The sequence below is a fragment of the Cherax quadricarinatus genome, chromosome 51 (assembly GCF_038502225.1).
Source record: "Cherax quadricarinatus isolate ZL_2023a chromosome 51, ASM3850222v1, whole genome shotgun sequence".
In the NCBI taxonomy this organism is placed as follows: Eukaryota; Metazoa; Arthropoda; class Malacostraca; order Decapoda; family Parastacidae; genus Cherax; species Cherax quadricarinatus.
In genome coordinates, this window is record NC_091342.1 from 10,797,324 (window position 1) to 10,824,187 (window position 26,864).

Here is a 26,864-nt window from a genome sequence, read left to right on the forward strand (position 1 = left end):
ATTAATGTGAAAGTGCGCGCGCAAGCTGGCTGCTGAGTGGGTGTGTATATATAAGGTTGGGTGGGTGCGGCTCCCTGCCTGGCTTCCACAGTGTCTTGTGTCAGTGTGTAACAGCTGCGCCTTCATCACCATCAAACATTTAACAATGGGTGAGGTTAATTATGCTATTGTTTTCATCTGGCCCTAATACTTCACAAATTGGAATCTGAGCTTTGCGTATGTTTTGCTTTTGACATTTTTTAATATTTTTTTTTTCACAATTAAGTGGGGTAATAGTTACTGACAACTACTCGCTTAAATCGGGCTATTATTTCACTATTTTTGGAAAAGCCCCTGATTTTGACGAACTGTGGGCAGACAAAACTACATGATTGTTTAGTTTAGGGTGGCACCTTCTGCCCTCTTCATTAGACCAGGGTTCGATCCCAGCATAAATGGAAACTTCAGTGTTACTCCTATTCACCCAGCAGCAAAGATACCTGGGCGTTCCAAGACTTTTAATTGTGCAACATGAGCTGCTGGTTTTTGCACCCCTTGCTCACCCACTGAGCTTCGTCGCAATGAATCTTGACCACCTAATTACGTCTTTACATATGTTTAGTCATAATCATTTTGGGTAATTACAAAATATGGAGATAAAGAAAATGATCTCAACCCTTAAAAAAAATAGTAATTAAGATTTCAAGTCTTCTCATTCTTCTAGCCAATGCAAAACAGCAGTCTAAAGATTTCGGCATTTTGGCAAACCACTTATTTCTTGTAGGGTTTGCTTGCTTTCTAAAAGTTTAGGAATGGGGAAAGTGTTATTCGGGAGGGTCGGTAACCCAGCAAAATTATTCATTTAAAACTATACCAGTCTGGCAGATCCTTTCCCAGGATGACTCTCAAATACGCTAACTCCCCAGTACCTAATTATTACTAGGTGTACAATTATGTAGGCATAATTAGTCCTAACCAGGGATAAGGAATGAGCCTCCTACTTATTAATAACCCTACTTGATAAATAATAAAATGCCATTAGCTTACCACTTTTAAGTACAATACTTTAGAATTCAAAAAGAAATATCCAAAGGAGTAAACTTGCTGTTAATGAAAATCTAATGTTCATAAAGGAAATTAAATGTTATGCCAGACTGTTAGACCGGGGGGGGGGGCTTAAATGTCAATTCATGAAAGAAATTTAAAGATAAATAGCAAGACTTAATATAAAATCCAGTCTTCTAAAAGTATACCACTTCAGAGTGCCACTCTTTACTCACCATAATGCTGGTAGCTTGCCTCCTAACATAGCTCTTCCTGCTGCTTTTTCCTCTACCACCCCTAGACTTTCCTTAATCAACGGATCTGTTATTGCCTCTGCTAGAAAGCCAAAATACACAATATGGGTATTTCACTCAACGCGGCCAGTTCGCGTCCATGGATCTAACCCCCCCCCCTCCCCCGGATCTTGGTGATCCGAGGCAGTTAGAATAGATTTTCAAGAAATTGTATTCTTAGTTTAATGCTAGTTCAGGCATGTCCGACTTCATGCTCATGGAGGACTAAAGAATCCAGAGAAGTTTAGCTCTAATCTCAATTTGTGACTGGTTTCATGCACAAGAATGTTTCATTCATGTCTCGGGTTATTGAAAGTAATAAGAATGTGATAAACCACTTTTAACTTTCTAAACTTTAGCGGTATGACAGTTCGAACGTTACTATGGCGAAAGCTTAGTCAAAGATTCCAATAAATCTTGGTACCATCTGGCTGGTTCAGGATAACAGCACTTGCCACCTTTCCCCTGTCAGTTAAGGGAGCAAGCAATCATTTAGTGATTGCAGGTCATGTATGATCCAGAACACTGAAGAGATTTCATTTTCTTGTAGGTGGGCATGTCAATTGCCTGCCAGGATGGCGGGAAGTGTTTTAGCAAAATTCCTGTAATTTTATTTTTATTCACCGGTCCCATGACGTTAGTTCTTGAAATACTGCTTTAATCCTACGCGATATTAGCGAGACGTAGCCTCGTCCTGGGGTCAAAGGATAAAACTGATCCCAGTGGAAGTAGGACAGTAGCTTCATTAAGGGTTATTCTGAGCTACTAACCCTCTGTTAATTCGCAAATAACTCTAATAACCTGCAGTTTCATATTTAAGAGTTATTCGGTGTATTCGTCGGGGTATTGCTCCTAGTTATTCACCGTTAATTATAAGTATAATCTACTTAATTGTTTAGAAAACTACGGAACTGTCACGTTCAGACGTGCTCGGGTCACTGACAAGGAGGAAAAAAAACTAGGAATAAATTTCTGCCACTGCCAGACGAGCACGCCCAAGGTCACCCGCCAGTGTACACGCCCCTCCCTCACATGTGGTGAGAATGCTACCAGCGTGCGCGCTCACATTCTCCTTCTCCCTTTTGACACTCGGCTTGCCCCCTCCCCATGACACTTCTCAATATGGCACCCCCCCCCCGCCTTGAAACTAACGTGTACTGACTACCTTGTTGGTCAACGAATACACAACTTGCACGCTCGTGCTCATACAGGTGCACATGCAGGCATCCATATGCAGGAGCCTTTATCATTTTGGACCATATATTAATCTAAATACACTATCTGCGGTGTACGTACACATTCTGCAGCACACAGCTTGCTATGTATTTAAAAACTTTTACTTGTTAAATTTAGCACATTCCTGAATATGCTTTAATTGTATGGAATCCTTGCCTAGTAATTACTTTTATCCGGAGGGAGGAAAGGTGATACGCTCGAGAACTGGTAGAATTGTGGCTGTTATTAACAAAGGCATAAACGGTTTAACGTAAGCTTCGGCTGAGGTCAAAGTAATTAGCACTTTAGGGAACAAAAGGTAGAAAAATTTAAAGTTTGAGAATTAGGTACTGCCCATTAATATAATCACCCTCAAGTATTCACTGGCAAACTAACAATTGTTATTCGCCAAATATTCGTGCGAACTCTTGCACTAGTCTAAACAGCGACCTTGAAGGATCATGGGGTAGCCTGCCGGCCATTGATTTAGCTGCGGACGAAAGTATGGTGAGGAGGATGGAGGAAGCAATCTCTGCTTCTTAGACTTTCTGAAACCACTCTTATGCTGCGTGATTCCTACTCTTAATTCTTCTGGAACAGTCTGCTCTTCTAGGCTCACCACTGCCTTAAATAGGACTGCACTAATTTCCATATCCTGGTCACAACTCGGCGCTGGTGCTTTGTTTCGAGAATCTGTACTAGGGTCTGGACATGGTTATGCCTATTGTCCGAGCATTCGCGGGTTCACCAGAATGACTTGAGTAAATAGTAAAAATCTACCTTGTATTGTAAAAGTTTTTTTTTATTATATTTAAAACCAATACATTTTAACAAACATAAAGAAACTGTATGGATCTCAATCAAATTAACTGACAAACGGATTGCATCTATATGCTCGCAAGATATTGCTGCAAAACGTGCAACAATAACTTACGGCAAGAACATAGCTACAAAAAAAAAACTTTCACAGGGTCGTGAAGTGACACACATACACATTCATTGATGCAAAACCTTACATAAATATAAATTGTACATATAACATGACATCTGACATAAAGCTCAATACACTAGAACAGAAAATATACAAAAGTTATCAGTTAAATCCCATCCTTCGCATTAATCAAAAAACCAAAACCTAACATCATAATCTTGCTAGAACTTCCACATATGTATCCCTAACAATACAGCTTTACATATACCAACATACGAATGAACATAAAAAGAATACAGCTTAGAACAAAAACTGAAGGCGCAATACTGTTACAATAAACCCATATACAAAATCTCCTACACAAATGGACTACGTCACTAAACGGTCTAGATGTCTGTATACCATACAGACTAAAACTTAACATCAAGAACTTAGCATTGACACCAAACCGGTATCAGGGTACAGACCATAATTATAAACTTTAAAAAGAATCTAATCGTACATACATAAAGTATTACATAACGCCTGACCCATGACAAAGGCTCAATACGATAGGGACACACACACACACACACACACACACACACACACACACACACACACACACACACACACACACACACACACACACACACACACACACACACACACACACACACACACACACACACACACACAGTGCTGTTTCTGGTATTTGTGAACGACATGACAGAAGGAATAAACTGAGGTGTCCCTGTTTGCAGATGACGTGAAGTTGATGAGAAGAATTCACTCGATCGAAGACCAGGCAGAACTACAAAGGGATCTGGACAGGCTGCAGACCTGGTCCAGCAATTGGCTCCTGGAGTTCAATCCCACCAAGTGCAAAGTCATGAAGATTGGGGAAGGGCAAAGAAGACCGCAGACGGAGTACAGTCTAGGGGGCCAGAGACTACAAACCTCACTCAAGGAAAAAGATCTTGGGGTGAGTATAACACCAGGCACATCTCCTGAAGTGCACATCAACCAAATAACTGCTGCAGCATATGGGCGCCTAGCAAACCTCAGAACAGCATTCCGACATCTTAATAAGGAATCGTTCAGGACCCTGTACACCGTGTACGTTAGGCCCATATTGGAGTATGCGGCACCAGTTTGGAACCCACACCTAGCCAAGCACGTAAAGAAACTAGAGAAAGTGCAAAGGTTTGCAACAAGACTAGTCCCAGAGCTAAGAGGTATGTCCTACGAGGAGAGGTTAAGGGAAATCAACCTGACGACACTGGAGGACAGAAGATGGGGGAACATGATAACGACATACAAAATACTGAGAGGAATTGACAAGGTGGACAAAGACAGGATGTTCCAGAGATTGGACACAGTAACAAGGGGACACAGTTGGAAGTTGAAGACACAGATGAATCACAGGGATGTTAGGAAGTATTTCTTCAGCCACAGAGTAGTCAGTAAGTGGAATAGTTTGGGAAGCGATGTAGTGGAGGCAGGATCCATACATAGCTTTAAGCAGAGGTATGATAAAGCTCACGGTTCAGGGAGTGACCTAGTAGCGATCAGTGAAGAGGCGGGGCCAAGAGCTCTGACTCGACCCCCGCAACCTCAACTAGGTGCGCGCGCGCACACACACACACACACACACACACACACACACACACACACACACACACACACACACACACACACACACACACACACACACACACACACACACACACACACACACACACACACACACACACACACACACACACATGCACGCGTACACGCAAAATGTTTCACAAAACCACATTAGTCAGAAGCACTGTATGCACAAAGCAAAACGGTATAAAAGTATGTCTCATCATGCACAAACCCAGCACGGAACATAAATACAAACTAAAACACTTCATGTCGCAAAGAACTTATTACTCGAGAATCGTGTCATATAAGACTGATACACATCAAAATAATACATATAAAAAAAAAAATCTACTATATTATACCTACATTCTGAAAAGTGTTATATCGATCATAACGAGACCTTGAGCTCTACATCGGCACTTGGATGCCATAAAGCCTCAATGAAAACCAGGAAACCATTCCAAACCCACATTCACAACTATCACGACCCCCCCCCCAAGGAGGAGAGCCCGCTGTGACCCCCTGACTCCCTCCAACCTATGAAAACCCCTTCACTCGCTCATTATCAGATTTAAGAGAATCCCTAACGTTAGCATTCTATACCCCTCTTGAGAAAGCCTGATCCCCCCCCCCCCACCTCCCATACAAATCTGTTACGACACATCGTACGATAGAACGTTACTGCAAGAACCTTCCTTCTCTCCTCACTATCCCCTCTCCCCCTCATCACCCACGACATATATATATATAATCTACCATGATATAATCTAAAGCTCTTATGACACCCTCGTCTAACCCACCCATATCTAGACTTAAAGCACGCAAAACACACCCCACGGCCACCCACCCTCTACCAACCTACTTAACCAGCACCTAACCTCCTCCTAGCCCTTCACAAAAGTAAACTACATGAAACGCTCTCATCCCCTCCACAGATACCACACCCCCTATCCTCTACAACCTGTCTTGTTTTGTAGTATCTCACCAGACGGAAGGATCCCATGCAGAAAACGAAGCATCACCTCACGCGCCCGAGGGTGTAGCTTCATTTTACTAAATCTAAACCAAATACTCTTCCACGCATACATGGGGGAACAAACCCTCAACTGGGACAACGCACCTACCTACAAGTGACCTACACAAATCCCTTATACAAACCTTTCTCAGTTCCCTAACCAACATCACAGCCCTTAAAACGATTTCGCATTCCCTCAACTCCATTCCTCGATACCACATACCCAGCCTGTCTTGTATCCTTCCCATCTGTCCTGCGTTCACACCCTCATGCAACACTTCCCATTTAATAAACACACATTTAGCCCTCCGCCTCAAATCCATCGACCCCAACCCACCCTGACTTATAGGTAACATTACAACTTCCCTCCTTAACCAATCACAACGTGAACTCCACAAAAATTTGTACACCCATCTTAGAATCCCCGCAATCGCTGTCCCTGTAATTGGGAACACGGCTGCAACATGCCAAACCTTGCTATACAATAAAATGTTTGACTATCACTCGCTGTATAAGAGTTAGGTGCTGGGGTCTCGGAACACCTAGATGCCCCACGATCCTTTCCAATAACCTATCAGTTTTCCTCTCGCGCTGCAACCATGTCATCCTTATAAATAATACCACAAATCTTTAAAGACACGCCCATTCTTTAACAACATTACATCTCTCTTCTCCCCCACCCAAGAACCCAACCCCATGCACCTTGACTTCGCATTATTTACCTCCATACCCGTGGCACTTCCAAATAATTGCACAACCTCGTCCAACACTCCCATTGACATCCCTTCATGAATGAGAACAGTGGTGTCAACATATCCAATTAAACCCGGCCAGGCCCTCCCTCCCTCCCTCCCACCCACCACACTTCCCTCGCCTGGAATACATAAGCTACGGTCAACCATTCTATAAAAGGGGTCCTGGAAACTCTTAACAATATTTGGGACATGGGGCATCCCTGTCTAAGGCCTCTACCCATTGCAATTTCCCTCCCCATACATCCATTAATCTGTATCCTCATTTTTGCCCCCTTTGTACAACGTATTTACCCACTCGACTATTTCCTCCCCAAAACCCTGTCTCCCAAGTATAAACTGCAAAGCTCCCCTTTCCACTATCATATGCTCCCTGCCAATCTAGAGCCAACAAAGCCACCCCTCCACCCCCACCCTTAGCTTCCACAAAACTTCTCAGTATCCCATGTCCTTCAATCATCGACCTTCCCAGCAACCCAAACTGAGATTTTGACACCACCCTCCCCACAACACATTTGAACCTATTACCTAAAATTTTTGCAAAAAAAAATCTTAAGTCTGCACACATCAGCGATATGGCTTGGTACTCCCGAAGGGTGGGCTGCCCCTTGCCCTTCGGGACCAACACTACAACTGCTGTTACCTGCTTCTCCCCCAACTTGCCCTTCTCCTTCATACGATTAAATAACCTAACTATAAATCCCCTTATTAACGTCCAATGATGTAAATAAAATTCTACCGGGAGACCATCAGTACCCGGAGCTTTCCCCTTCCTCGTTCCCCTTAACGCATTCTCTATTTCCTCTGCCATAATATTCCCACTAAAGCCTTTCTATCACTATTTCCTAAATTACACGTCTCATACGTACACACTGTCTAACGCCACTTCGCCCCCCCCCCTTGTTCCAGTATTTCTCGTACCAAGCCTCCGCATAGGCACACATCCCCTCCGTGGTTCGTATCTCCTGCCCTGCTCTATAATTCCCAACCATCTCGGTTACCTCTAAACATGGGATAGCTGTCACCGCCTGCCTCTGCTTTTGATGCCGCAAAACACACGCTGATGGCTTGTCGCCCCAAAGCACTTCTTCCACCCCTGCCTGCACCCTTACAGCTTGAAACCTTTCATTTTGCAACACCCTCAACCTCCCCTTTATTTCAGCTATTTCATACATAGGAAAATTATTCCCACCCACCCATAGCAACCTCTTAACCTATCATCTAAATAGTTAGCCAGTCCATATTTTAAATTAATACGTTTTCCTTCTCGCATAAAACTTTCTAATACTTTCCTTTGCAACACTATCCCACCATGTCAATGTCATCCACTCCCTGTTCTTCCACACTAAGCTCCCTCCATAGGACTGAAAACCCCTCCAACCCCTCCTCATCACCTAACGCTTATATTTAATTTCCAATAACTTCTATATATGTTCACGAGCATCCCCCACCCAACCTCCACCACCACTGCCCTATGATATGACATTGTAGCCTCAACAGTACTGAAAGATTTCACATCCACTCCCTTTGAAAGGTACTCTATCTTGGTCTCGCAGCATATCCACTACTAACAAATGTATATTCAGTCTCAACCCCCGCCCCCCCAAGGCATCACGTAACCTAACATCCCTTAATAAATCCCTAAGAGCCACAGACATATCCAGCCCCTTTTGGGTCCACATCAGCCACCCTGATTACACTATTTGTCCCCACCAACTATTGCCACCTCTGGCAGTGCACTTAAGAAAAACAAAAGATCCTCACACACAAAATCATTCTTTACCTGTATGTTATTTTCTGCCAGCACATACACACTCGCAAAAGACAAATGCTTACCCATCCACCACCCATCCACACGCAACACCCTCCCTCCCCCTCTCTCGCTTCTCTGCAAAACAAATGGGCTCGTCTCCCTTATTAAAATTCCCACACCACCTTTTAGACTGGGAGATGGCAGGGTCACTACTCGAAATCCTGCCACCTCCAACACCCTACCCTCTTTAAAATTGTGCTCCTGCAGGAACACAACATCCACTCTAGATTTATTCAGGAAATTACGAAACCAATCTCTCTTCATACCGCTACATAACCCATTAACATTTACAAACATACACCTAAGGCCTATTAAAGTTTCCACCCCTGCTTCCTCTCATCACTCTTTACAACTCCAGAGCTTGAATTTAAGTTTGACACCTTCAGAGTGCTCTCTTCCCCCTTCCCCTTCTTCCGGTGCCTCCTATCATGGCTACCACCACCTACACCACTACCTTCACACTTCACCTCAGTCTGTTTCCCAGGCCTTTGTGCAGGCATTAGGACGTCATCAGAATTTGATGTAGCCACCCTCTTTCTCGTGAGTCATGTTACACATGTCTTGGTCAGATGTTGCCTCTCGATGAACCTCCACCTGAGAATGGTTTAATGATTCAACGGACGACTCCAAACCACCATCACATCCCAAAATGTGTCTGACTGTCTGGAAGCAACGACTCTCCGATGACGCCACGCTCAGATGTAACGTCCCTCTCAGGTGGTGACAGTCTTCAACACCTCGACTAATTCCTCCTCAATCTCAAGAACCTTCTCCTGTAACTGCTGCTCCTCCTTATCCAAAGGAGACGACACCTGATCAGGCAGCTGGGGGCGGGACTCCAACTCTCCACCAGTCCTGTGTGCCCGATCCACTATCTCGCTCCACGAAACACCTCGCCCTCCATCTGATGTTTGTTCCTCACCTGCCACCTTTGAAGCAGGGGCTGCGACGTCCACCACAGGTCCAGGCACATGTCTTTGCTTGTCATAGGTCGCCGCTATGTGATCATACTCGCCACATAGGCGGCACATACGTCGTTGTCCTGGGTACATTACCATTGCCTGCATCCTGAATTCTTGTAGATACACATAGGACGGTATTGGGTGCCTCAGTCATCATTTTGAGGTTGAAAGAACCCTCTGGAAAACCAGCATAGGCGCCTGCCCCCCACGTACCATGTTGAGCATAATGCACCATCCCATACGTCTCCGAAACTTTCCTTATATCCGCCTCGTCTGCCTCAAAGGGAACGTTGCGTAACTTGATCCACGTATGCCATAAAACATCTATCATTCTTACACTGACAGCTGGTGTGATGCTAAGACTTGCATCCTGAAACCTGGTGACTAACGATTCATAAACCGTTGCCGATAGCAGTTTGACGAAAATTCTTTGGCCTCTATTTAATGCTACTCCATACAAGTCACTATCTTGTATGCCATGCGTCTCCCGGATGACCTTTGGCAATAAGGCTTGCGCAGAACTAGGCGTTATCGTTCCTCTAAGTAGCTTTATGCCTACAGTATTTATCCGGCGTCTCGGACTAACCGCCATCTTGACAATCACAGTGCACCTATATTGTTAGAGGCATGACAGCACCACTTCACACCACTGCAGCCAGGTAACTGACAAGGGAGCTCGCCTACAAACAGCAGAGGGGTGCAGAGCACAACCGCACTTTACTGTGGTCAGGCAGCAAATGATTGTAAAAGATTAGGTAAATGCAAATGGAGCAATCCAGACAACAGCTGCAGGGTTTAGTTACCTTAAACTCCCTCGGGTGCTGATGCTGTGTTAAATTAAATTTGCCTGGATGTAACTCGTAACATGCATACCAGTAAATGGTAACAAAGATAATTATTCTTTATCAAGGTTACAAAGACTAGGAATTTTAGGACACCTAAGTCGCAAAAAAGTCCTCCTACGATAATCTCTCTCCACAAGTCACTCTGGACCTATATTAATTTCAAATGAAATATACATCACCAGGAATTCTGGTAAAAACATTATAAATGTGGACTGTATATTTAAAATGTGAATACATATACATTGAAGGAGAATTTATAATAATGAGACTCTACAATTAGTCTGGAGATTTGAGTCTCATACTCAAACCCCTGCCTAAATTTATGAAGTAAATGCTGGCCAGAATTTCAACACAAAATAGAAACGACTTAGCTGGGGCTACAAAGTTATCCTGTCCATTCGTCTAATGCTCACATTATGCAGGACTGCAAATCCAACAATTTTGGCTCCTATTTGAGAGGTTTAAGCCCAATATAACTCCTAAGAGCGACGAAAATTCTTTAGATTTTCACTAACGTTTGTCTTGGTCAGTTCAAAACTTTTCAACCCTTCCCCAGCGACGCTCGCCCATCGCTGGTTCTTTATTTACAAATTAATTTTTATTACCTACAATATATTACACTAATTTACATACAAAATACACTATTTTTGGAGAATATATAGTATTTTCCACAGATGCCCAATAACTTGCTGAATTTGCATTCTGATTTAAAGAAAATTATGAACGAAAGGTTTTTAACTACATGGTTCTTAACTTAATTTTACGTAATATAACTATCAAAAACAATACGCGGACCACAACATAAGAGGTACAGACGTGTATGCACAGGGCTCCTGACCAGCAAAATGTGAGCAGTCATGAAGATCTCTTCACAAAATTAAATTTCTAAAAATGTACAATGGGATAAAGTAAACCATGCTCTAAATGAAACGAGCTGGAAAGACATCCTAAACACGGATCCGAACATTTGCAATGAAAAAATGAATTCTGTGGTTCTTGATATCTGCTAAAGACATTCCATTAAGAAAAAGAAAGATGTAAACTAGAAAAACGTTCCCTATAAAGGCGAAAAGAGCTGCTGAGAGGGGCCAATATATCTGAAATACAAAGGGAGGCACTAGTCAATGAAATTGCAAATATCGAACTTAAGCTGAAGGATCTTACAGGAGACAAGAATCAAAAGAACTAAGCCATAATGGAAATCGAAAAAAAAAAATACTTGTGCCAAATCTAAGGCAAAAACATCCAGTATTGGGGCCCCTGCTTAGGCGGGATGGGACATACAAATGACAGCCAAGAAATGAGATGCTAAGTCCCAATATGACTGTTCACCGACCCACTGCCCAGACTAAGGGTCGACAATCCAAATTAATTCTTTATGAACGAAACTCAATCTGGTAATCTAAAAAATCTGATATTATTCTAACTCCACAAGACTTTGAAGAGGCAATAAATGACATGCCCATGCACTCTGCCCTATTCCCAGACTCGTGGAACTCAGTGTTCATGAAGAATTGCAAGAAGCCCCTATCGTGTGCCTTCAGCATTTTGTTAAGGGAGAATGGCCACAGGGTCATCTCTCACACTAAAAAAACAGACATAGCCCCACTCCACAAAGGTGGCAGTAAAGCAATTGCAAAGAACTACAGACCGATAACACTAACATCTCGTCTCATAAAAATCTTTGAGAGTTCTAAGAAGCAAGATCGCCAACCACCTAGATACCCATCAGTTACACAACCCAGGGCAACACGGGTTTCGAGCAGGTCGCTCCTGCCTGTCCCAGCTACTGGACCACTATGACAAGGTCCTGGATGCTGTGGAGGATAAACAAAATAGATGTAGTATACACAACTTTGCAAAAGCTTTCGACAAGTGACCATGGTGTAATAGCACACAATGCGTAATAAAGGAATAACTGGGAAAAGTTGGTAGGTGGATCTATAACTTTGAAAAATAGAACACGGTAATAGTAAACAGTAAAGTCCCAGGAAGACATGGTAAAAAGCTGTACCACAAGGCACGGTACCCGCTTCCATTCTATTCCTCATCTTCATTTCTGACAGAGATGTAAGCCATAGTTCTGTCTTCCTTTGCGGATGACCACCGGATTACCACAGCAGTGACCTCCCTCAAAGACGTCACGAGACTCCAAGCGGACATCAACCAAGTCTTCGAATGGGCCATTCAAAACAATGAAGTTCAACGAGGAGAAACTTCAACTCTGATATGGGAAACTTACGAAATAAAAAAAAAAAATGTATTAGGGTATACGACAAATTCTAACCATACAATAGAGCGGAAAAGTAATGTGAAGGACCTGGGAGTGATAATGTCAGAGGATGTAGTCTTCAAAGACCACAAAAACGTATCTACCTCATCCGCTAGGAAAATGATAGGATGGATAATGAGAACCTTCTAAACTAGGGATACCAAGCCCATGATTCTTCTCAAATCGCTTGTGCTCTCTAGGCTGGAATACTGCTGTACACTAACGGCCCCCTTCAAAGCTGGCGACATTGCAGACCTGGAGTGTACACTTTCACGAGGCACATACGATAAGGCGCCTAAACTACTGGGAACGGTTGAAGGTCCTTAATCTGTATTCCCTCTAACGCAGGCGAGAGATGATGATATACACTTGGAAGGTCCTGGAGGGATTGGTACCAAACCTGCACACGAAAATCACTCCCTATGAAAGCTAAAGACTTGGCAAAAAATGCAACATTCCCCCGATGAAAAGCAGGGGCGCCACGAGTACATAGAGATAACACAAGTGTCCGGGGCCCCCGACTGTTCAATTGCCTCCCAGCATACATAAGGGAGATTACCAATAGACCCCTGGTTGTCTTCAAGCAGGCACTGGACAAGCACGTAAGCACCTGACCAAACAGGCTGTGGTTTGTAAGTCAGCTTGCGTGCAGCCAGCAGTAACAGCCTGCTTGATCAGACCCTGATCTACCATGAGGTCTGGTCTCAGACCGGGCCGCGGGGGCGCTGACCCCCGAAATCCTCTCCAGGTAATAGCACCAGATACTTTTTTATATATGGCTCTTTTTTTTTTTTCTTTGCTTATTTTTCTTTACGTATTAGTGTTAACATTACTTAAATGAACAACAGTAAACGCTATACTTGACTACCCTTATCCTACCAGTTTAGCTTTTAGTGTGAAGAATCTTGTCTGTTTTCCATAATTTACCTGCAGAGGTTGTGGGAAACTTCATATTTGGGTGATTGTTCAATTGAAAGTATCCGTATCCCATATGCCAGCCCCCCGCCTGTATTTCAGTGGACACGAGAGGAAAAAGTGCTGAAGACCTGAAAGTTATCCCGTAAAGATTATCCTGGTTTACATAATTGGAAACTGGCACTTGCACAAAGTGAATATTGCACTAAGACATTCGCTTTGGAAGCTTCAAAGCTACCGCCAGAGGCATTCTTTAGTTATCGTATATGGATCTGCCTACCTACAACAGCACTTCTTGAAGCGGCTCCAGAAATTTCACTTCAAAATTGACTTTAATGCTTGAAGCACGTTGGATGATAGTCTGAAATTATCACAAGTGTTAAAGTTCCAAATTTACATAAAATTTAAAGGATGTGTGCAATACCCGTTCTTATAAAATTAGGCTAGCCAGTGGTTTTATAATTTAAATAAAGGTTATGAAAGTCTGAAACAAAGTAGGAGAGATAATAAGTCTGTGCTCACCGTAGTCTTTAAATGAAGTATAGGCAAGCATGTGGTAGCTTACAAAGTTTGACCAGAGTATCAAAAACAATTGGCGGTATCTTCTGTATAGACTCCACGATATTGTCACAGGTATAGTAGCAGTAATGGTATAAAAGACGCGCGGGAGCAACACCTGGGTATCTTTATGAAGTTTCGCCAGCCAATTGCTTATAAATTCTGTACAGAGGTCTCTAGTTTCAACACCATCAAATAACTTCTGTACTGAATTAATGAAGCCACTGGCTGGCGAAGCGTCATTATAGATTCCTAGGTATTCAAAGTGTCTCACTGTCGGTATTCTATACTAATACTGCTAAAAAAATATAAATTCTGCTATACTAGCCTTTAGTTTGGGAGTAGATCAGAAGAGCTTGCGCTTTATTGCTCGGAATGCAGATTCCAGCATAGTAATCGCCTATTTAAAGGTTAAAGCGGGTTAAAGCTTATAAAAGAAATGGCCATTTAAAAAAAAAATGGCAAATTGCCGCCTACACTTGCATCTCAATCTTCTGAAGATTCACATCTGAAAATTGCAAGCTTCTGCGAAGACGCTCTAGATATTACACCCTCAAGGTTGGTGCTTTGATGCTGATGGATTAGGTTCAAGGAACAGGACAGCCTCCCTTTCCTTAAATCTAACCTGAATGCCTCTTATCTCATGCGCTACAAGACTCTACTGGTTTACCGCCTCCATGTTGCTCTAATGCCTTGAAAGTCTGATGGTATACATACAATTAACCACCCCTAGCACACGAGAATCTTTCCCAAGTTAGTGCACCAACTTTGGAAACTTGAGTCGATCTGACCAGGCGTTCTAAGTGTATATAAAAATTGCGTAAGGAAAAACAATCTTCCCGAGATGATCAAAACCCGCCAGAGGCGGGACAAGATTGGGAGGCTAGTGTTGGTAAGGTATGACTTCACCCTCCAAAAATGTTGATGTAGGATTATCATATACGCAAGTCTCTTGCGTTGCAAGTTCTTAAATGTCAGGCTTGGAGGCTTGGTTTTTCTTTTTAGTTAGTTTCCTAAGTTTCTTGGTTCATCTGTAGAGTTGACAACCTAGTATTTATGGCATTAGCGCTTATACGCTCCTCCATTTCGCTTGGTTTCTTCGACTAACCCCGAATATATTTGCGCATTTAAATTTCAACTTTCTAAAACTATAATTAAGTTACATAAAGCAAAAATTGATGGCTGCATATTTGCAATCCTCTTTCGTCTAATACTGTATATTAAAGTTTGATAAATTGATATTAATGATGCTGCATGGATATTAGCACGAAGTGGAAGTAGTTTGTTCAGGATTAGTCTAATTTCTTACTTTAGTGAAGACCCCTTAAGTGTTCATGAATTTATTGTGCATTATTGGTCCAGTCTAGCTTAGTTGCTTCACTAGAAAGTTCATTTATTGGATTGGATTTTATGTAGGCGTGGAGACTTGTACGATTTGACAAATATCCCAATTTCTTCCAGTGAAGATCTCCACACCCACTACACCACTTATCGTGTATATGCTGCTGACGTCACCCACTAGAACACTTTAGATGTTGTGGGAGGGACAAGACCAAGTGGGAGAGCGCTTAGGGTTACTGATGAGGGGGTAAAGCCTGTATTTCTGTCTTAAGTCTCGTGTTTGTTTACTTTAGGGAAGGGGAGAGTAGAGGTAAGAAGCAGGCCTTTAGGTGTTTAGGTACAGGCGTGCAGGGCAGGAAAAGTAGGTAAGGGAAGGAGTGAAGGTATGAGGTAAGCTCACCAGAACAGATGGTAAGACTCTTGAGTGACCTTGCCTCCTACACACTGCCTTACCGCAGACGAGATGCTAGATACTCTAAATTTTCTAATTAAAAATCTTTTAACCACTTGATGATCCTTTGTTCCGGTAAAACACTTTATTTAAGGAATTCGACCTGGTTTCCATTCCTTGGATGGAATCTGAAGGGCTCCCATTACCCTTACTGCTGTATGATACTCTAAGGCAGTGGTTCCCAAACTTTTTCAGCTTGTTACCCAATTTAACATGCCACATAAAGCATGTTACCCCTTTCACAAAATGTTGTTATTGATATATATGGCTAAACGTGAACGTATACAGCCTTGCATACTCTGCTAATCCTAGCAAAACCATTGAAAACGTAAGAACCACACATACATTATATATAAAATTAATAATAGCTACAAATTCACAGTAACAGTGGGTAAATACTAACTATATACTGCACAGGGCAGTACACATACATACCAGCTTATGTCTACCTCGGCTGATGCTCACAACAAACTGACAGTGTGAAATAGAGGCAGCCTCAGGAAGTGAGTGACGCATACTGGACAGGTCGATCTGGGCTACTGAGGGACTTTTGTCCTGAGGCATACTTGTCAAAATACTTTTGGGTTTCCACACACTTAGCTATATATTTCTTCTTTTCTAATACTGTATATTAGTTTTTGATGTTTATTTGGTTTAACTTTATTACTTACTTATAATAGGTTTACTTTACAACTTTATACACTAAGACAAAGTTAACAATAATCCTCATACCGGGTACCGCATTGTTTTCTTGATTTTCAGAATTCATAACTTTTTTTTTGTCACCCCTCCATTACCCCCCAGAAATGGTTAAATTACCCCCAGGGGGTAATTTACCCCCAGTTTGGGAACCACTGCGTCTAAGGGTTTCGAGTTAAATCTTAGATTTTGCCACCGAAGAGGCTAGTTTGTGCACCCCCATATCCATCCTGTGGACGGTAGTGCAAGAGTGTATGGATACACAAAAGGCCTAGGAACTAGACCCCGAAAGAGTTAACAGGTGTACATATGGGTTTATATCTACATGCATATCTACAGTTCATTTGTTAAAAGCAAATTTAGGAAATTTGCTTAGTATATCTGGTATCTTATTTTCAGTAACAGGATCTTGACATTTCACATAGGTTATTATACTGCCTCTATATTCCTCAATAAGGGGACAATTAGTCATTGTTAAATACTGACCATATGCCTGATCACAATTTGCATTTAGTTTGATCATGTGTCTCCCAAACTGCCAGAAGTACTTGTAACCAAGCCTAAGCCTGGTCACTACAACATCAATCAGTCTGTTCACATTGCAAGTTGCTCCATAAACATACTTATCTATGTACATGTTATAGTGGATTATAGGTCTACTCAGGCTTCTAACTGCATTCCTATAACAATTTTCATTATTTACTTCTCTCCTAATGTTGTTCCTAATGCTAGACAGCGCTCCCCATGAATATAAAATTTAATTTTTAAGAATTTAATCTTGTTTGCCGTATTTTGGGCACGTTGATATGTTAAGAGGGTCTAGGTAATCACTGGTTGTGAAGTTTTAATAAAGGGGGTAGAATTTTATTCTGATTTTTAACCCTGAGGTTTAAGCATCAAGGATGTGTTGTGAAAAATTACCACCAAATCACCTGCAGGAGGTTTACAGGGTGTTGCCTGAATTATTGTCTGAAAGTAATTTGGTTAAGGCACGTGGGATTTGTCACAGTAGGTCACTAAACTGTTACTCCTTCGACTCTCCACTTCACCACTTTCACAGAAAACTAGACCTGACATAAATTTAATGATTATAAAATTAAAACTTGCTACTCTGGTACACTGAAGTTTAGTGGACTACATGTATAGGATTAGGTCGGCTGGGAACACTAAATACAATTTTTATTAACACGTCGGCAGTTTCCCACCAAGGCAGGGTGGCTCAAAAAAGAAACGTCCATCGTTCACTCCATCACTGTTTTGCCATTCATAACATTAGCAGTCATTTCTTATCTGCACGCATTAAAACATCCCAATCTTTTTCTTTTCCTTGTTTTTAGTAGTTTATACAGAAGGGGTTGTGGAAAATTGCATTTATCTGAATGTATCATTATATACATAACAGTAAATGAACATAGATAATTATTTATCAGTTAGACAAGTAGGAATTTGGGACACCTAGGTCGCAAAAAATGTCCCCCTTTGATACCTACCCCTGTCATATCCACAAGTTGCTCTGGACCTATTAATTAAATGAAATGTACATCACCAGGAATGCTGGTAAATATATAAATTTGTGGACTGTATATTAAAATGAAAAAAGGATTATAGTATATACGCACATTTATATAACAGAAGGAGAATATATCTTAATCATAACACTCGCCAATTTGACTGGAGATTAAGTTGTATGGTACTCGGGAAAACCTCACTGTCTATACATGAAAATAACTGGCCAGAGTTATAACAAGACTTATCTGAGGTTCCTGGAGCTGTCTTGTTCAGTCGCCTGATATCTCAAGTTATGCAGGACTGCACATCCAACAATTTTGCCTGCTATTTGAGAGATGTCAACCCAATTTTAACCTCTAGAGCACGAAAAATTCTTCCCATTACACTAACGTTTACTTGGCTCATTCAAACCAAAATGGCGACTGTCCTGCCTAGCCGCAGATTTCCCATTTTTGATAACATACTACTATTAAAAATACAATATAGGGCATCTATTTACCTATAAATTACCGTACTTCCGAAAAATATATACAGTATTTTCCACAGGGGTTACTAACCCATTGTTCCCGGCATTCTCCTACATAAATTATTGTTTAAAAAAAAAAAAAAAAAAAAAAAAAAAACTACCGCTTACCATTTAATTACTGGAAAACTTAATGCTTATGAAACTCCCTAACCTTTGGCAGCTAGAATTTACGATGGCCAATACAAAAACTACTGTACATTATGGGTAGGCACTTCGGTGTATTGTTGGGAAGGATTCATTGAAGTCCTCTATTTTTCCGTCCTCGCCACACAATTCTTGAGGTTCCATAAATTTCCCGTTTCAGTTCTTCAGCAGGAACATAGTCAGCAATTTCTAAATTAAGAATTAATGCCGATACACCCCATTAGGCCTTGGAGAACGCCAGTTTATTAAAAAGTTCCCACGACAACAGGCGTTCACAAGTTCAATGGTCCAAGTCGGACCGAAACGTCGTCGTAAGCTTCTCTTTTATGTGCGGGTTATTTGTGTATCGTTCCAGTCACGGTATTGTGCCTTTTTTTGTTATTCAAAATGGCGTCTCCCCAGCGTCCCGACTGGCTATTCTCCACCCACCCTCTCGAAATTTCTCAGTCCAAACAGCATCATATTTTATAATTTGTATTATTCACATGTTCTATATTTAGGAAATTGTAAAAAAAAAAAAAAAAAAAAATCCACAATTGTCATAGGACTGAAACGGGGTCCTTTGATCTTGTCCCCCAGGATGCGACCTACACCAGTCTACTAACACCTAGGTACCGACTTACTGCTAGGTGAACAAAGGCAACAAGTGTAAGAAAACTTGCCCAACGTTTCCACTCGTGCTGGAGATTTAACCACGTACTCTCTGCATGCAACCTGAATGAGTTTTCAATTGCCACAAGACACTATCGTGCAGCTAATAAATATTTCAGAACTCTACATGTAAACAGTAGCCTCGAGCCCTAGTTTGAGGGTCATAGGTTTTGCCCAGTTCTTCACAACGTAAATGTAAGCTTGTTTGTAGTTTTTTTTCTGTACTTTATATATAGTGAATGGAGGTTAATGTTGTGCCCTCTTGTCTTTTATAAAAACTTAAACCACGCCCCTAACTGGCTACACCCAGCCGCTCACGCGTGCACTACTGCCCCCCCCCCCCCCAAAAAAAAAAAAAAATAAAAATCTCTCGCTGAGGTATCTAAATGTTTGTAGGGATTTAAGACTGAACCAGGTATTCACTTAAGATTTTTAAGGAAAGTTTTGAGTGATAGACATTATGCTGACGGTCCTTTTGTTAAAGGAATTTGAGCTCTTGTACCGGGTTGAACCCGCTTGCTTCTAGTTCCCTTGGCACTAGATAAATCCAGCTAGTTTGTTCCCATGATTTTGCATAGTAAATTCTAGTCTTTATTTTTCTTGTAACTTTTAATTTAAAGCTTCCAGTAACTGGTTTAAAAATAAACTTCATTGTACATGCTGTCCAATTCTAACTGGACCTGCCTTTTCTTCCAGGACGTTGTACGACGATGACTTCGGGTTTAGAGCTCTTGAATGTAGTAGCGGTTACACATTAAATGCAAAGATCATGAAAGTATATTAAATGTAATGCATCAAGGCTCTTGTTATAAAGATCAACATATGTAGGCTGGTCCTTGTATGTTAGTCAGCCTGCTAGTCTTCACTCAATTTATTTACTTTAGAGATGTATTACCCATGTCGGTTTTGCTAATTTTAATGCTATTCAGACATTTTAGGTTCTCGTTTTAATGTATACGTGTATGGTTTTTGCCTTGACTCGCAATTTCAACCCATGGAGCGCTACTCTACAGGCCTGTCTGTCTGCCAAGGAAAATGGAGTTGAATTAGAGCAGATTATTATAATGAAGGGGGAAGCGCTAAACCCGTAGGATTATACAGCGCCTAGGGGGATGTGGAAGGCATTCAGGCTTAATTCGGGGAACTGGAGCACAGATCCAATTCCCTAAATCAAGAGCTCCTCACCAACATCAAGGAACCTTCCGTGAGGGGAAATTAGAGCAGAGATGGGTACAATAGTTTAAACAGTGTCCCCTTGTGGACTTCATAATAGAACTGAAATATAAATACGGTAATTAAGACTATAGCCTTTCAGTCAAACTTAAGAGTAGGCTTAAAAGTATACCAAATTAGTTTAGACCAGTTGCATAATACCTGGTCTTAAATACTCTTTTACATTACTTAGGTAATAAAGTACTAGAATACTTGTAATATGAAGGGTAATTAACGGTAATTAATTTTGGGTCTAATTATAGTGGTTGAGTAATAATGCATGACAATTTACAAACATTCGCGTCATATTTGGGTGTTTAATATTGACGAGGTAAAACTGTTCCTTTTTTTTTTTTTTTTTTTTTTTTCTGTACAGGGGGATTCTGCTTGGGTTGAGCAGGATAGGTGCAAAAAGAATACTTGTAATTTTTTCTCTTGCTACTCTCCTTGTTCAGGTCTAGGTTTAATATTTGTACAAAATGCCCTACACAGTGTGCATGGAAGGTATAGATATTTTTAATCAAAAGGAAGCGCTAAACCTACCAGGGTTATACATATTTTTAAACCTTTGACTAGGAGGGAAGGCGGGCTGAATGTTGTCTTCACACTAATTCTAGCAGACTTTTCAGTAACTACAGCTTTTAGATTGAATCCAAATGATCAGGATAGCTTAAACAATTTGGTACATACTAGCATATTCAGTGTAGTGATTCACGTGTAATAACTATTTAAAAGATAACCCTTAAGCAAGAACACTTGAAATAGGTGGGTCAAAACATTAATACTAACCTAATGTTCAAATACCCACAGCAGATTTTTCTGGACTTTTATTGATCACCTTCATAATATCTTTCGAACTATCCGACTCTAAACATGACTGCTGATATTTATGTACAAATTTCATTAATTACAGCTGACGACTGGCCCTCATATGGTACTGATGAAAACAAGGAGTACCGCTACAGGAACATCTCTGGAAAGACACTACACTTCCAGGCAAGTAGTTTTATTTTAAATAGTGCCGTGGCATACATGGTTAATGTACCTCTTAAATGTAACTTTGACTCTTAATTGCAACTTTTGTAGCTATTGGTCATTTTTTTTTACAAATTGTTGAAGCTCTATCATTTATTACAGGTGAAGGCCGCCCATGATGCCCACATTGCTTTCACCTCTGCCAGCGAGGAGACTGACCCCATGCTGGAAGTGTTCATTGGTGGCTGGGAAGGTGCAGCTTCTGCCATCAGATTCAAGAAAAGTGAGCCTTTTTTTTTTCTCCAAAAATATGTAAACTTTGACAGATTCTTAATGAAACTCTTGTACTATTATCCTTTGTTTCACTTTGCAGTTGAAAACTTTCCCTTTATACTAGTCGGCTAAGCTTGGAAAAAAAAATTGAGCCATACATTAAAATATTAATGTACCTTAACACTTTCATTAATATTCCATGCAACCTAGTGGATAGCTGTAAGTATGAAACAAAATTCCATTTACCTTAATGCATAAGCAGCTAAAAAAAAAAAAAAAAAAAAAAAAAAAAAAATTACACGTATATTAAGACTAGCCAATGTCAGGCAGGTTTGGGTAATAACTGCCAACTGCTAGATAGAATTTTGCACACTTCATCATGTGAAACTTTTGTACAGCAAGAAAGACTCGTAGGCAAATTATTCGGCGATGAAAAAATGTAAATTGTCGTGCCATCTGCGAGTTACTCAGCCTGACTGTAAATACAGGTGGCGTTCTCGGTTAGTGACCTGACAAAACTTTCCTGTCCTCACCTGAACCTAACCTGACTTGTTATTCAAATATAAATGTACAAGAAAAGCTTATTTAATGTGCCGTATATGGTTGTATTGAAAAGGGGTGACATGAGATTTCGGTAATAACTGCCGGTGATCGTTGATGGCATAAAGGAGACTAATATTAACGTAACTTTCATAATTTGTTTATTGAACTGGGCCAACCAACGCTAGTCGGTCAAATGGTTTGTAATTAGGGTGGAAGTGGTATGGTGATGCCAAAAAGTTGTAGGCGCACATGTATGCCATGATAGGCGAATAAGGAAAGTTCGCCATAAATGGCTTCAGTCCTAAGACGGTATACAAGATAATGGTGGGAGTCTGGTGGAAAGCTGAGAGGATGGTGGTGGTATAGTTGAAAGAGGTTTGAGAAGGAATATGGTCACTAATTAATGGCAGAGTCTGGCAGAAACAAAGGTTATCATGGAAGTTCCGATGGTGACTGTTGGGAAGAGCAATATTAAGAAAGCTAAAATAATGCAGGAGGAATGCATTAACAGGACTCGTATTATTAACGCTGACATAATAAAATTAGTCATTGTAGTGCTTTTTTTTTTTTAATCGGAGACGGATACAGCACTACACTATTTACTTTAGATTAAAAAAATGCCTTGACAGTGTTAGTCAAATGCTTTAAAACTTCTCATATTACATGTCAAAGCTCTCGGCTTTGTAAAACAAACACCAATTGCCATATTTACAAAGGTTACTTGCTAAATCAGTTTATCTAGGCCTTCACCCCCCCCCACCTCTCCAACCCCTCAAATTGGGTCACCTTAACTGTTGTTTCTTAGAGGTATCCATGGCAGGAGCCACTCCACAGGACACAACACTTTTGAATAGTTCTTCTTACATATGCAAACACTTTAATTACACAATTGTGGATAAGACTGCATAGTGTGAAAAATATTTGAATCGATAGTTAATGTGAACTGGTAGACAGTTTAAGCTCTAGAAAATATTTTTGTTTTATTTAATAAGTTCTTTTAAGGCACAGTATTTTGAGGTTTCAATAACCTTGCAGTATCTGGTATAATCCTGATTCTTAATTCAAATTTACCTTGGTAAAGAAAGTTAAATATAACTTCCAAAGTGGAATCTTTGACTCGGACGGATGAAAATTAATTTAAATTCTTGTAGGCATAAGTTGCACGAAATACTAAATTTTGATGACCCTCACAGCTGACGACTTGGTGAAGGTGGACACACCAGACATCTTGAGCGAGGAGGAATTCAGAGAATTCTGGATTGCTTTTGACCACGATGAGGTTCGTGTTGGCAAGGGTGGTGAGTGGGAGCCATTCATGCAGGCCCCTATTCCTGAGCCTTTCTCAATCACTCACTATGGCTACTCCACTGGCTGGGGTGCTATTGGCTGGTGGCAGTTCCATGGTAAGGGTCCACTTTATTTCTTAATGTATAACTTTCTCCTACAGATAGCAGTGTATTGCATGTCAGCTCATAACATCTTGGTTCTAAAGTTACTGAGTTTCATTCACTATATTGTACATTAACAGAAGTATGCAGGAAAGTTTATACTAGTTGCATAAAATTTATTTTTGAAATTGCCCACAGGTGAAAGAAAATTTGCCACCGAAGATTGCCTTACCTACAACTATATACCAGTATATGGCGACACGTTTGAATTTAGTGTTTCCTGTAGCAACGATGCCCATTTAGCATTAACATCTGGACCAGAAGATACTACACCCATGTACGAAGTATTCATTGGTGGCTGGGAGAACCAACACTCTGCCATCCGCCTCAATAAGGGTAAATTTTGAGAATTCTTGTTTGTAAAGCTACTGAAGTGCATTTCTCTTAACATCCCTGCTAAAATAACTAGGGTAGTATGTATAGTAGCTAAATAATTTAAGTAGGGGAAACTTGCTCTCTTGAATGCATACTACAGAAGAACGAGGGTTGGGTACACTATAGGTACCAAGTTTTAAGTGGATGTTATCTCGTACTAATGTTATATATATAGATGGTTAAAATACCTTCAGCTATCGACTTTCACCCAATAACTTCCTATTGTCTTGGTTCGAAAATTGCCTCGCTATTTTCTTGGTTTGCCCATTTGTTCACATAACTGTAATATTGTTTGGTTCAGCAAGGTTTTTTTTTTTTTTTCTCCATAAATTTTACCCAGCGAGTGATTGAATTTTAAAAGATGTTTATTTGAAGACTGGCTAATGTAATTTTCTTGGGTAGATTTCTAGTATACTTAGTATTTGCGGGTAAAGAAAAGTATGAACGTGAATTTGGGACAGCTGCTACTTGTAACTTCACTGAAGTTTTGAATAAAAGATTGAACTTTTAAAGTATCTTGTTTAACTGGTGTAATCTTTTCCCATAGGAGAAGACATGATTAAAGCAGATACCCCTGACGTAGTATGTGCTGAAGAAGCCCGGAAGTTCTGGGTGTCCTTCAAGAATGGTCGTATCAGGGTTGGCTACAAGGACACGGATCCCTTCATGGAGTGGACAGATCCAGAACCTTGGAAGGTAATACCTCCTTGACTAAAGAATTTCATTAGAATTTATCCTTAATTCCTATTTTTATGCTGGCTTGGTCGAGAAAACTTCATATTTAGCTGATGGAACTGAAAATGACTGCTTAAATAATTTTTTAACCTGTTTGTAATTGAATTTGAAAGTTAATTTCACTTGGGAATTTATACTTTTAAAAAGTTTTTAAAAGTATAAATTTCTAATACATTTAGCAAGGTTTAGTTTACCGGAATGGAATCTTTAGTCATTGGATACCCATGTTAGCAAGAATTTTGCTAGTGAACTAGAGATTCAACTACTGAAATTCAGTACCAAGGCCATAGTACCAGACTACCAGCATGATGGGTCTTGTCAACCTTCTCTCCCCTTTCCCAGTATCTTAAAAACATCCCTTAAAAAAAAATCTTAACTAGACAGTGGTTAAAATACAGTAAAATTTATTTATGAAAAGTTTTATTTTCATGAATGCTGAAGATGCACTATCTGTACACTGTAAATATAAATGCAAAGTAAAATCAGAGCAAAAATGTTAACATGTGAAGGAATACTGCAGCAGGCTACTGGCCCATGCGAGGCAGGTCCAATTCTCCCACCGGCTTAAGCCAATGCCTTAGCCTAGTCAGGTCAGTTACATTCACTTAGAGAAGCACGGCATCTGACCTAGTAGCACAAGCTCGTCAGGTCCAACTCCCACCTACACCCACTCGTGTATTTATCCAACCTGTTTTTAAAACTACATGACGTCTTAGCTTCTATGACGATACTCGGGAGTTTGTTCCACTCGTCCAAAACTCCATTACCAAACCAGCACTTTCCTGTATCCTTCCTAAATCTGAATTTTTCAAACTAACACTATTGCTGAGAGTCCTGTCTATGCTAGATATTTTTAGGACACTATTTACATCCCCTTTATTAATTCCTGTTTTCCATTTATACACCTCGATCATATCCCCCCTAATTCTACGCCTCTTCGAGAGTGCAGATTCAGGGCCCTCAGCCTATCCTCATAGGGAAGATTTCTGATGCATGGGATCAACTTTGTCATCCTCATTTGTAAGTTTTCCATCGCATTTATATCCATTCTGTAATATGGTGACCAAAACTGTGCAGCATAATCTAAACGAGGTCTAACCAAAGATATATAGTTGAACAACCTGAAGTCCTTATCAAAACCACCCCTAGTCTTTTCCAATAATGGCATTAAAATCACTTCCTAGTAGTGCCTCTAATCAGTTTCCAAAACTCTTGGTCACTCTTGAATGGCTGCCTGAAAATATTCTTGCTACTGTTTGGAAATTTATGCCTGGGAACCAAAGTACAAAATTAAATGACTCTAAATATTGCAAACAAACCATACCACGGGTGGGGATAGAACCCACGATCTCTGATCGCGGGTTCTATCCCCATGCCAGAGACTTGTAAACTTTTAAATAAAAGCACTAAAATAGTTCTACAGCTATAGATGCCTAATACTGAAAATGGTTATAGATAACTTCATAAACTGCCTTTTAATGATTCTCTGAAACATTTTTTGGAATACTTTAGCTTGTTTACACATTGATTTAATGTTCTGCAACATACTGCACTTGCCTGACAATGTAATATTTTACAGGATATTGTATTGGTGTCTGAATTTTTTGCTTTAAATTTAAAATTTAACTTTTTTTTTTTTCAGGTGACTCACATTGGCTACTGCACAGGCTGGGGTGCCACAGGGAAGTGGCAGTTTGAATACTAGGTCCATAGTGGAAATTAAACTTCCTCCACATCTGTCTCGTTAGCTTAATAAAAGAATAAATGGCAA

General features: G+C 40.6%; 1 protein-coding gene across 1 annotated transcript; it reads left to right on the forward strand.

Moving 5' to 3' along the window:
- LOC128694656 (uncharacterized) lies at positions 1 to 26,864 on the forward strand. The gene is made up of 7 exons (XM_053784842.2): positions 1 to 149; positions 21,658 to 21,740; positions 21,882 to 22,002; positions 23,729 to 23,938; positions 24,122 to 24,319; positions 24,906 to 25,054; positions 26,736 to 26,864. The coding sequence occupies exons 1-7, from the start codon at positions 146 to 148 to the stop codon at positions 26,796 to 26,798; spliced, it is 828 nt and encodes a 275-aa protein (XP_053640817.2). The 5' UTR covers positions 1 to 145; the 3' UTR covers positions 26,799 to 26,864.